Genomic DNA, 12330 nt, shown 5'->3' with positions numbered 1-12330 from the left:
ACGAACGCAGCCAGAGGAGAATTGGCTGCGCGCATCGTTCGAAAGCATACGCTAGTTGCACGCGCATACTTCTTACTGCACCGCGTGAAACAGCCGAGAAAAATGTGTCACCGAGGAAATTCCCATACCGACTTTGTGCTTTTCGCCAAGAATCTCGACCTCGTTGATCGTGAGTAGTATTCGTGCCAGAATCTTCACGTTCGCGGAATGCTTCCCGCGAAAAAAAAATTCTTCTACAATGCGAAGACAACGTAAGAGCGCATCTCGTCTTTCTATTTCATCTTTAAAGAGTAATCTACGTTATTTCTAAGTTTACGTCATATCGTATTAACATCAAATTTATCTATTTCTTTTTAGCACGTTTATGTCTTTGAATCCCATTGCGTAATTTTCCTTTTCGCTTTTCTTCTATCCGGTCTTTCGATTCGAACGTTTCGACGAATATATCGGAATATCGAAACATCGTACTCACATGGCAGATCCGGCTCCAATGTCGCCGCTGCTGGCGGCTCGCAATAATTGCGAGTTAGTCATATCGTTTTCCGATTGTCTGATCGATTGAGGAGTGGATTGATGAAGCGGCAAGGGTTGTCTGTGCGTGGCGTTACTCCTTGGCAGTGGAAGAGTAGAGACGGTCGCCGGTGGTTGGGTTTGCGTTCTTTGAGCTAGTTGCGAAGTGCTGACAGCTCTCGGCGGAAGTGGATCCCTTCCTATCACCGATCCAGAGCCGGAAGCTGCGAATAAAATATTGCTCGTGATAAAATGTCGACCTCTTTTTCTGGATATTTCGCGCCAAACTACATGGCAAATTTCATTTTATCCAACAAGTATAGAGATATGTACTCGTATTTGTGAATTTCGATGCAGCACGAGTCGAAAGCCACTTTATTGAAAATTAAACTAGCGCTATATAACGAATACGAAAGTGAGGAAATATTGGTAAACTCGCATAAATATAAACGTATTATATGTATATATATATAACTAAAACCGCAATTGAAACGTTTTGAAAAGATTTTTCTCGAATAATCGTGTTTAGACGAACGATAGGTAAATCGTATGGTTTTTGATAATTTTAAGGCAACCTATACACGATATTCGTTGTCAAAGGAAATAAATAGTCGAGCAGAGTACAATAGTTAATATACAATAGCACCGCTTTCTTCGTAACGATAGCTACGGGCAAGGAACGATGTAGCCACGTACAATGACGCTTTCGATATTTACGATCGAAATGGCACGCCGCGTTCGCAGCAGCCAATCTTCTTTATTCCTTGGAAAAAGCGACGTAATCGCGAAACTTTCACTGTAAGAATTTCCTGTCCGCGCTTTACGCTCATCGCGCGTTTATTCATCAAGCTACGCTTCGTCGTGAACGTTCGTCCGTATTCAATAACTCTATAGAGTCGCAGCACGGATATTTGTAGGTTCTCGGCAATATCGATTCGCAACCAAGAGGTACTGTAATTGTACAATCACTTTTCTCAACATTTGAAAACGTTATTTCCTCTATTGGTCCAAGCTTAAAGTTACGACTTTATTAAATTTCAAATTCTTCAACGACTTTAATACGAAAACAACGTCGAGTAATTAACGATAGAGCGATAGACCGAGCATACTGGCTAAATGCAATTTGGTAAAGTCTAATCGTTTCACGAAGCTCGATCGGCTCTCATACGTGCTTGGAACAGTTGCACGCATCGCGAATTTTGAACCTGGCTTCGGCTTATAGTTTCAATTATACAGTTCTAATAATTGGAGAGGCGGATGGTCGAGAGAAGATCGTGTCGATCTCTGTTTTGGCCGATTCTGTAAAGCAAACGATTCATCGTGAATGGCTACGGTGAAGCGCATCTGCGCGAGTACAATGGGCCAGCTGCGTTGACCAATCGAGAAACATGAATCGCGAAACTTGTGTTTGCGCTTCTTGATATCATTCAGGGCACAATATGTCCAAGGGACGAAGATAAGTAACTTCGGGCGTACACTGTACACGCTTTAAAAACCAGATAAAGAAAGCTAGAGTAGCATTCTACATTTCGTTTCTTTTTAGATTTCGTTTCTTGATATAAAATGATACCATATTTGAATAAGCTGATCCAGCCTTGAACTATAGATGCTACGATACGATCGATTCGAGAAGTATATTCCATTTTTTCTACGAACATTTGTGACGCACAAGTTCATCGAAACCAATGAGTAAGACCACCCAGAAAGCGAAAGAGCATCCAGAGAGAAGGCCCTTTATGTTCGAGATTCAATTAAATCAAAGTTTCTCTCTCCCCCTCTTCTTCTTCGTTTCTTTGGTTGTATTTCTGGAAACGTGAAATTATCATATTCGATGCAAAACCACATTCGGAAGTTGATATATTCGATACCGGAGTTTCTTCGTACTTCGATGTCGATAAACCGAAAAAGATATTTTACGTTCTTAAAAATAAGTATAATCGCTAAAACTTGTAGAAATGATTAGGCTGAATGAATAGTTTCGCAAATATGCGGCATATTTTTAATTTAAAGTAGAAAATGCTAGAACGAAGAAAAAAGACACGTTGGCGTTCCGCTATCGAACCGACCGAGGTCTCGATCGAATTTGAAATTCCAAAGCGCTACGGCATGGAGAATGCGACGACAGGCCAAGTAATTGAATCCAGTTCGCTATTTTTACGAACAACGGCCGTCTGTTAACGCGAACGATGCGGAGAATTCTCCGTGAAAATACGATGGCATTCGAACAGAGAGCAGAAAAGTGGAACGCGAAATTTCCTCTCGCTATGCCGCACCGCGTCCCATCGCGCGTTTCCATCATCCAATAATCGCTGCAAGTATGCGACAAATTAATTTTTTTAACAAGCGATAGTTTGTCACGATTTATGCTAACCTCCCCATGGAGTAAATTCGAGCATGCTACTTTCATGTATAGGGTACATTTAGAGCGACCTTTCATTTAACGCGTCTGCAACCCAAATTCGTGTTACATAGCTGGTTTTATGTTACTTTGAACGAACTGTCTATTCGCACGGTAAAACGAGTATCCTGTTCGCGGCGATTAAATGATTACTTTTCAACGAACGAAAGCGAGTCGTATGAGAAAATAGCTTCGGGGAAAATGGAAGAATATAACGTTATAAATATTCGCCGTTTTCGCGATATTCGCAATAGTGCGTCAAAACATCGAATATTTTGCGTAAATTAAACATTATGACGAGTCCGTGTTCCAACATGGAGTCGCATAGTTTCGACATTATTCGTTCTCTAACGGGTATCGACAGAGCCAAATTCTCGTCGCGGTCTCAATTGTGAGTTCACAGCTTCGATCGCCAGGCGTTTGTTTCTATATTAATTTTAATACTAACTTTAGTACCTTGGCAATAACGTTTATACGGATCCGATATTAGTAAATTCATCTAAGATTTATCGTAGCAAAGTCCGGTATTTATTTCGTCGGAATTTTTATTCGGAGAAATACGTAGAAGAATATTAAAGGAGCTAGAACTATATAAAACAGGTATCTCTTGCAGAGATTTCTTGATTTGTCGCAAACGATCTCATAAGAATTCCTATCCTTTGTATACCGCTCGAATTTTCCCCCGAGCTCGCAACTCCTCCACTCGTTCCTAGCCATCCCTCTTTTTCCCTGGGAATCGTCTGGTTTGGGGAATCTTAGCGAGAAAGCGATCGTTCAAAGAACGTTCGGAGCACGCGACGTCGAAATTCCGGAGCGTCGCACAACATGCGGAACGCGCGCGAACAGGAGTCGGCCGCGAGCATCGGAGGACGTAATTGAATCTCACGGTGGCGGGTTGTTGGCGGCGACGCGCGGCCATAATGAGCGACCTGATGTTTTGCGGACATGGGAACGGCATAGAACGAAATAGAACGGAACCATCGGCCGCCTGAGGGGAATTACCGCAGGAACCGCCTCGTTTCGGAACGGGCCGAGCCAGACACACCGGAAGGGACAATTTATCGTGCGCAGCTAACTCAGCCTGTGAAACCGGGCCATCCGTGCGTATACGCTTATGTAAGGAGCAAGAGTGTCATTCGTTCGTCCCATACGATATACGTACGCGATCGTCTCGTATCTCAATCCGTTTTTTCTCGCTATCATGTTTGTAGTTTGTCCTGTAGATGGAAAGAATGAGCACGAAAAATACTGCGAACAAACCATTCCCGCAAACGGATATCGGAAATCGGTCTAGTCTTAGAATAGAAATTGTCCCGAAGAATAAAGCTTTTAACCGATCATCGTGTTAAACGAATATCCTTTTGCGAGTAAAAAGGTTCTATCGTACTCCGCGTAACTTATTTAGAGGTAGCAAGTGGGACAAACAAGAAACAGAGATAAATTTTCAGCAGGACAAAGGAGGACGCAGACGAATCAAGAACTTCCCTATGACTACGCCGAAGATGCGCTTCAAAAATTCAATTTTTTTATTCCTGCTAAAAAATCGTACTAATCCACTTCAGACGGCGTTCGAAAGGAAAACTTTTCTCTCGTTTTGTAAGTAACGAGAAAAGAGATCGTGCGAAAGACGAACAACGTAAGTCGAAAAATGTACACACGTAAAGTTTTGGCGATAAAACTGTTAAATCATCGGCGCATATGAAACGGCGTCGATGCGCCGTGACATTTTCTATTTTCCGTAAGCGCCACTAAAAGGAAATTGTCCGCGCCGCAGGACCAGATGCATCGAAACGGAATACATTAAATAGCAGAGCTACTAGGGAACGATTCCACGACGTTTGTTCGCGACGGAATGCGTGACGATGCATTTAGCGACGACTACGATTTACCATGCTCCCTGCTCCAAACGATTCCCCTGTTTTTTCCTTTTCTTTGTTTTTTCAGTTTCGACGCATTCCTCACGTCCATTGGTAGTTTCGACGCACGCTGATTCTTCGTTTCGATTTTTTCAGTAAGCTACTGGACGTTGATTGGCCGATCGATCAGGCTTGACTTTGAACGCGTCTTTCGTATCTCATTACGTATTATATCTAGGAAATCTTGGATGGTTCGGTGATTTATAGAAAGAGTACTTTGCCTTCGGAAGATCGTTGTGTACGTTTCAAGGTGAAGGAAGTTGAGAGAGGTGAGAAAACGCGACAGCGATATTGGCGCTCTCAAAGCGTGCGAGCAAATTAAATTTCATTCTCAAGAATGATAGCAAAATTAGAATAATTAATCGGAAAAAGTTACTTTTTAAAACATTTCATTCTGTAGGTATAGTTTTTGTCTCTCGTAAAAAGGCTCGCACTAAAACGTTAAAGGCTGTTGTTTTTGGAGTAAACTTAAAATAAAGTTACAAGAAAATTAGAGAAATTAAAACGTTTAATTAAACACGAACGTGTTAAGAACAGCGTGAACATGGACACAACCATTCCATCCGCACTTTTTTCAATTAAACGGGTGAAACGTCTCTGTGAAACATATACCTATAACAAACAAGCGGCTCGATGGGAAAAATAAAATAAACCCGGATAAAATGTAATCTTCGTCTGGATTACTTTTTATATTGGCTCGCTATTGATTAAACGGCACGTGTATTTTCCGATTTACCCAGCGCATATTTCCGTATCGCTATTCTGCTATGATATTCCTAGATTGCTTCACGTTCAATTTTCGTCGTTCCGTACCACGCTTCATTAACGCAATACATCCTCCTCTGTTAATGCCTCCGTTAACCGCCTTATCCGTTAATTCCCATTTCTATGTATAGGGGAACATTCGTAACGAATATTCCAGACTTTGATCGAAAAGGAAATGCTAAATACACTTTGTGTAATTTATGAACATATACCGTTTCTGTTAGATTTATATATATTAGTTACCGTTAAAATTACATCTTCGTATCTGCTAAGATCATTTTGATCCTAAGTAAGCTAAATGAGTTCAGTAGAACTCCACCGAGAAATCAATATCACGATCTGAAATAAGAATCGCAGTTGTGAGCAAACGAGGAAGCAGTAATCATGGTGGCATAACAAAAAGTTTGACGGTTCACGGATTATGCTTCTCGCAAATTGCACGTGTGTACCACGACGGAGCTCAAGACGGTTGAAAAAATATGTGCGGTGCATTTACGAGCAGGAAGAACCGATTGCATCAAAGATTTACGTCGATCGCAGCTGTCGCGTCTGGAATTTGGTCGAAATATCGAAACAGTGACATTGCATCGTGGATATCCGCGATTTGCATGGATTTATCTAAGGTGGTTATTCACGGATATAAAAAAAAAAAAAAAAAAAAAAAAACAGATCCTTTCTATCGTTTCTACGTTCGTAAATATAAACCGCGACTGTTTGCTCCAAATTACCTGATTTCGATGATCGCGCAGTTACTTCAATGTTTTCGTAACGTCGTAACTCGTTATTCGTTTATTTTTTAATGTTTCAGCGATTTAGTTAAAGAATATCAGGTACTCGATAAAAGCGATTCTTCCGTTTTGTTAACTCTTTTTAATATTACGCTCTGTATTTAACTTATTTTTACAAATATATACTATCTTTCTTATCCGTTACGTAGTACTTATAAAATCTTCTTTCCTTTTTAAAGCAGACGTGTAACTGCTTTGCATATCGTACGTCGTAACAAGAAATCAATGCATCGATTCGGACAATTTCACCGTACGCGACTAATTACTGCACTCTTATAAAACCGAATGCAACGACAGATCCGGAATTCGCTCTTCATACCGATCGGATGAATTCCTCCGACCGAGGCATAAATATGCAGCTTGGTGAAACGTCAGCGCGCCAGTTTCCCGTCCAATTACGTTTGGTGCTGAATATTAATTGAGAAAGGATCGATTAATCCCCTTGCTATTCTATATGAAATCTTCGTCGATGTTGCCGTACGTTAAATTCAATTTTATTTTTGCCCGATCATGACGTGAAATATATTCGAAAATCTAGTCATTCGCGACAGAAATATTTTTAACAACGTCGCCAAGTATTCCAGCGAGTGAAAATATCTCTGAGGAGAAGCGAATTGCAGATATTTTACAGCAACATCATTTTTATGTAAATAAATCGAGCAGGGATGTTTAGAGATTACTTTCACCGATAACTTGTACGCATACCACGAGTAATCGATGATTTAACGCGAGTAACGCGAGTCATACATGATAGAATGAAAATTATTGGAATGGATAATGTTCGTCAAGCTATAAAGCGTGTCACGCCTGCAAAGAGTTTCGACTGTCCTCACCTGTACCACCACTGATTCATCATTCGACAAAATATATTCGATTAAACGCATCGAAATGTCAACAGTTGGAAATAAAACGTTATTTAAAAACGTTTCGACATTTTTTTACAATTTTTCCAGCACTTTTACAATCGATATTGAAACGCGTTGTTGCTCGTACTAACCGATGCTTTCGATAAACCTCGATGCGCCCGAGATTGGCAACTCTATTATAAGTTAGTCTATCGATATACAATCGGAAATCGTCAAATATTCTCGAGACGGAACTAGAATGAAGTAACGGCGCGACGTCGTTTCTACGACACCTTGATCTTTTCTGCCTCGGTGCCAAGTGGAACGTCTATATTTATCTGGTACGCGAGCACGCACGCGCCATTGCTACGCGGTAATGGACAATGTTGGTGGATTAAATAAACCATCGGATTAAATAGCACTGGGGCATTTCGTCTCTTCGTGGCACGAGGAGGGTCTGGTAAATGGGTCGACCGTGGACGTTCAATCTTGTAAGAAAAGGAACGGCGGATGTGGCGGCACCGTATCGTCGAGCATTTTTCTCTCGGTCAACAGCCATCCATTTTATATTTAGAACGTCCGGTCGCGACGCTAAATTTTCGTTACACCACCGGTTGTTTTGTCTGAAATTCGCGTGACGTAAGTGCATTACTCTCTCGCACCCGTCAGCCATTCCTGCGACCACTTCGCGCGCGTTAACTCGATAATATTTCGTCTCCGCTACCTTGTCGCCGTCGCTGCTTGACATATCGCTCGCTGGACGACTGATCGATGAAAATTAAAACGGGACGCCGATTTACCGTATCGTTATTTTTGTGTCAGGCATATTCTTTTTGCCGTTCCGCCGAATTATTTTCATCTCGGACTCTCCTAGCTTTTTTTGACTCGGTACCATCTTTTTAAAAGTATATTTTCTTACTATAGGGTACTTGTGACAGTGTAATTCACCGACGTGGAAACTCGATGGTGCAGATACCTGTCACCTATCTGTGATTTACGAACACGTCTGGATTCGAAATATGCGAGTCGTAAGCCACTGGTAGATCACGTCGATTTTTATATTTTAAGATCTAGTCTTGTACGATCGCTGGGGAACGCATTTATTTATCGATTCAACGAAGAATATCGTTGTAGGTGTTATACATGCGAGTAAAAGTAACCAAGTACGAGTAGTTTCACTGTAACGTTATTACATACTTCCTGACAATTTCTCGTTATTTATACCATGAGAAAGAATCAACGAGGAACTCTTATCTCGAACGTGGATCTATTTGTCGATAATGCATGCGTGTAATACTCGAGTGTCGTTCATACAGCGTAAATATACCTGCAGATACGTAAACCTTTTATGATCTTTATATCAAAGGCAGACACGCTATATTACTCGCAAGTGAAACATAATTCCACGAAGAAAAATGGAGAAAAAAAGTTTCTTTGGCAATATATCTTTTCTTTTTTCATTAGAAGTTTCCACTTTGTCGTGCTCCTGTTACGTTATAATCCTGCTAGATTTATGCGCGCAAAATTTCACTTTGTTGCACTACATCGCACCATCGCCATCTCCCGAACGCCAGTGAGAAACGCGGTTTACTTTGTCTCAAAGCGAGCAAACGTCTAATTTCACAAATAGGATTTTCACCAACAGCGAGAAGGGTATATACGATGTAAAGGAGGATGTAAGGGTTGTTCACCCCACGATTCGGGCCGTCATACGTCCTAGGGCTTACGGTGGTTGTCACGATGCCGGAAGTGGCGCCGAGCAGACACGTCAAGGGGGAATCAGAATCGTTATTGGGAAAACTATCACGGGGATTTGTCCCTCGCGCCATCAAAATTCTATCTTCCGAGATATTTTTCGCGTTTCCGAGGCTATCGCCACTCTCCTTAACTTTGCTTTACGATGCTCGATATCTCGATGTTACGGTAGTTAGAAATTTGTATTAATTTGGAGAACCTTGCGAGTACATAGATCCGTTACGATAGTCAGGTAGAGAGTATCGGCAGAGATCTGTTCCTTTATCGCGAAACTAGCTCGGACAACTTAGACGCTACTAGATATCGGTTCTCGCAGTCAACCATTCGGTAATAAACGTAGTTCATCCACGAAATTTCTCAATTCATCATCCGTTAATTTCGCGCAACTTTTGCTATAGTTTAGCTACGTGGGAACCTATTAGTGCGCAAGTTTCGATCCGTCTCCTCTGTGCTAAATATCGTTCACGCGCAGAATCAAAGTCGCATAAAACCGCGTACAATTGCATCAGGGAATTTCTAATAATTTTTTCGTTTCGCAGAACGAAAACACGGCTCGAATGATCCCTCTGCCCTGGCTATCGAACGTACCGTAAGCACGTAGTTTCAAGTGTCCGTTCTCTAGAAAATGCGAAACAATTTATAGCGCAACGGTCGAGTCGGAAAGATCAGAAAGATAAATCGTCGTGGAAGGACCGGCTAGCGAAAAGAGAGGGAGGGATTGCGAGGGGGAGGAAGGGAAAAACAGAAATTGATCGAGGTAGTTCGAACAGACCGGGGAGCAGAAACGCACTTCCATGATCATTTGTATCGTTGCTCGACCTGTTGCCGCGCAACGACCGACCAAGCTGTTGATTTTTCTTTTTCTGCGACGCTGCTATACTCTACGCTCTATGTTCTATACCGTTCTTTTGCCCTCTATCTACCTTGTACGCGAACTTTTTATCGCTAGTGGATTGCAAAAAGATCGGAGCCGCGGTTGCGGCCACCCGTAATAAATATTTTACGTCCTCGCCCGGGTTTTACTGCGTCGGGATATCCTGAATGCGGCAAACCACCCGGGATTTCGAACTTCCAGCTTTTGCCGTGCGACGCAGACCGCCGTGTGTTCCTTCCGAAGAATGGACACGTATAATCGTTGATCGTTTCGATCGATCTTTTTCCTTCGTGCCTGCTTTTGTTCGCTCGAGTAATACCAGATACATAGGTTCGTTCGCTTGTAACGAAAACCGTGTTTCGGCTCGTGTTGATCTTTCTTCGTCTTTCGCTCTTGGTTTCATGCGCGTTCCTTTCTTTTCTTTTAGTCGCCAAATTTTACATGCCGTGTATTCCCTCTTAAATCGACGGCCTTGTCCGGATTATATCATCTCGACGAAGAAAGATTCGATCGGACGAAAGCTTCGGTTTTAGTTTTTAATTTTCTAACGTTAGAAATATACGCGACTTCTAGAATCTCATCTTCTCAACTAAACATTGAACTTTCTAGTTGACGCATTTTTGCAAGTTAGTTATAGCGAACTACGATGTAGCGTGAACAATAGCAAGATGCGTGTCACGCAGTATCACGTTACCTTTTGCTAACATTTAAGTTTAGAATTCAGGTTTTCGCAGACGTAAATAATCATCTCTGTCTTTTGCAATTGCTAGCCTTCGTAAACCCTGAAAATTATCCGAAACGTACGCGTTAATGTCGTCTTGTACGTCACGCACGAAGATAATGGTAAATATATGGCTTAAAACGAATGACTATGAAAAATCTAATTCCTCTTTAAGAGACGCTGATGTCGTTACTTGGGAATGCCTCGATCAACAGATCGGAATTTCGTAACAGGCCCTGGTATTACCGTATCGCGACAAATCACGCGATTCAGGCTTTTCTGATCCCTAGAAACTCGACCGTTACGTGCACAGTAGTCGGCTCGTTAAGTCGATCGTTAGCGGATTCGGTTGAGTAGTAAAATTCCTTGGAACTTCAAGGAGACCAGACGCTATGGGTTCGGCGCGATAAAATATCGTATCGCATTGACAACGTGCCTGAGCGTGGATGCATATTAACGTTGTAAATATATTTAGAATATACACGTAACGAATATTTTGCACGATTTCAGACGCGAAAAATATATTTCCACCACCATGGAATAACATGGAATACTTTCTCCGTACAGACATAAAATGCGTACAGTAGAACAATTACGGATGGTGATTTAGCGATTAAAAGAAGTAGCGAAAATTCTCAAATTTTTCAATTCGTACCTGAAACTATCGAATCGGAATAAAAGGACAAACGGAAAAAGACCTACATACGTGCGGAGAATTTCCGCAATAGAAATAAAATCTGGCAATTCCGGTCTCTGGAATATCCTGATTCATCGTTCGCCATAAATTCGCGAGCGCTTGATACAAAGCGTATCGCGGTATCCAGTAGCTGGCGATCTCGCTAATAAATCGAGCATGGCTCGACAATAGCTGTTATCCTTCGAACAAGTTGTTCGATCCGAGAGTATTTTATTTGTCGCGCGGACATTTTCTCTGGCGACTGTTCGCGCCGATTCCCGTCTCAGCGTGATCGCGGTAGCGAGCAACGAGTATGCCTGCGGCAAGAGTATCGACTCGATGCCAACTAACGGGATCTGTAGTGATCAAGTGGGTCAGACGAGTCGATACTGTCTCTTTGTCCCGTCGATTAGTTATCGCGTCAGGGCGTTCGAAACGCTTCTTTCCTCCGCGCGGATTTTTAAGCTAACGGATTATTTGGTTGTTTTAATATTTCACGAACGTTAACGGAAATTATATTGGCTATAACAATTGGTATGGAACGAGCCTTTCTTTTTTCTTCTATCCTTTTTCGATATTTCATTTTTCAGGTTTTATTCACTACGTAGATTATAGCTGATCGAAGGGAATTGGCGCATGAGTGAACTGGAAATTCGCTTTGACGAGGGTTACGTTTTGAAACGGTCGTGATAGGTAATTGGGAAGATAGATAGTTATGGAGTTGATCTATAAGATCTATAGATCTGTAGATGTAAGTTTGGGTCAGGGTAAGCTTCGTACTTAAGAAAACCTGTTCAGGTTCGTAGAAACGCGGCTAAAAATTTTGTCGAACACCGCAAAAGAATCGGAAGATGAAAGCTCTATCGATCAAGTGTCGCGTGATTTCGATTTGCCGTGAATCAATAGTAACTTTATGAGCGTACATTCTCGCACACTCTCGACCTTTACTACGGAAACAAGATCGCGGCAAGAAATGGCCACAGAAGCCCGTTCAATGTGTTCGAACGGCAAACGAGCGTAAGAGGGAAACCTTGTCTTCGTCTGAAAATTTACTCGATTTACTCCATCTTCGCCTGACTGAA

The 12330-nt window shown here is 41.9% G+C and overlaps 1 protein-coding gene across 16 annotated transcripts in view; it reads right to left on the bottom strand.

Annotated features, from left to right (window-relative positions):
- Positions 1-12330, bottom strand: part of LOC100645228 — a 190581-nt gene that overhangs the window by 29290 nt on the left and 148961 nt on the right. For all 16 annotated transcript variants that reach the window (XR_007224263.1, XM_048406407.1, XM_048406414.1 and 13 more), the window contains one exon: positions 473-734. Coding sequence is in view for 15 of the 16 variants with exons in the window: in XM_048406407.1 (XP_048262364.1) it covers positions 473-734 (262 nt within the window). In the remaining variant the exon portion in view is untranslated. The remainder of the gene's footprint in view (positions 1-472; positions 735-12330) is intronic.

Source organism: Bombus terrestris, chromosome 6, assembly GCF_910591885.1.
Source record: "Bombus terrestris chromosome 6, iyBomTerr1.2, whole genome shotgun sequence".
In the NCBI taxonomy this organism is placed as follows: domain Eukaryota; kingdom Metazoa; phylum Arthropoda; class Insecta; order Hymenoptera; family Apidae; genus Bombus; species Bombus terrestris.
Note: the sequence above shows the minus strand (reverse complement) of the source record. Positions and strands in the feature narration are given on the sequence as shown.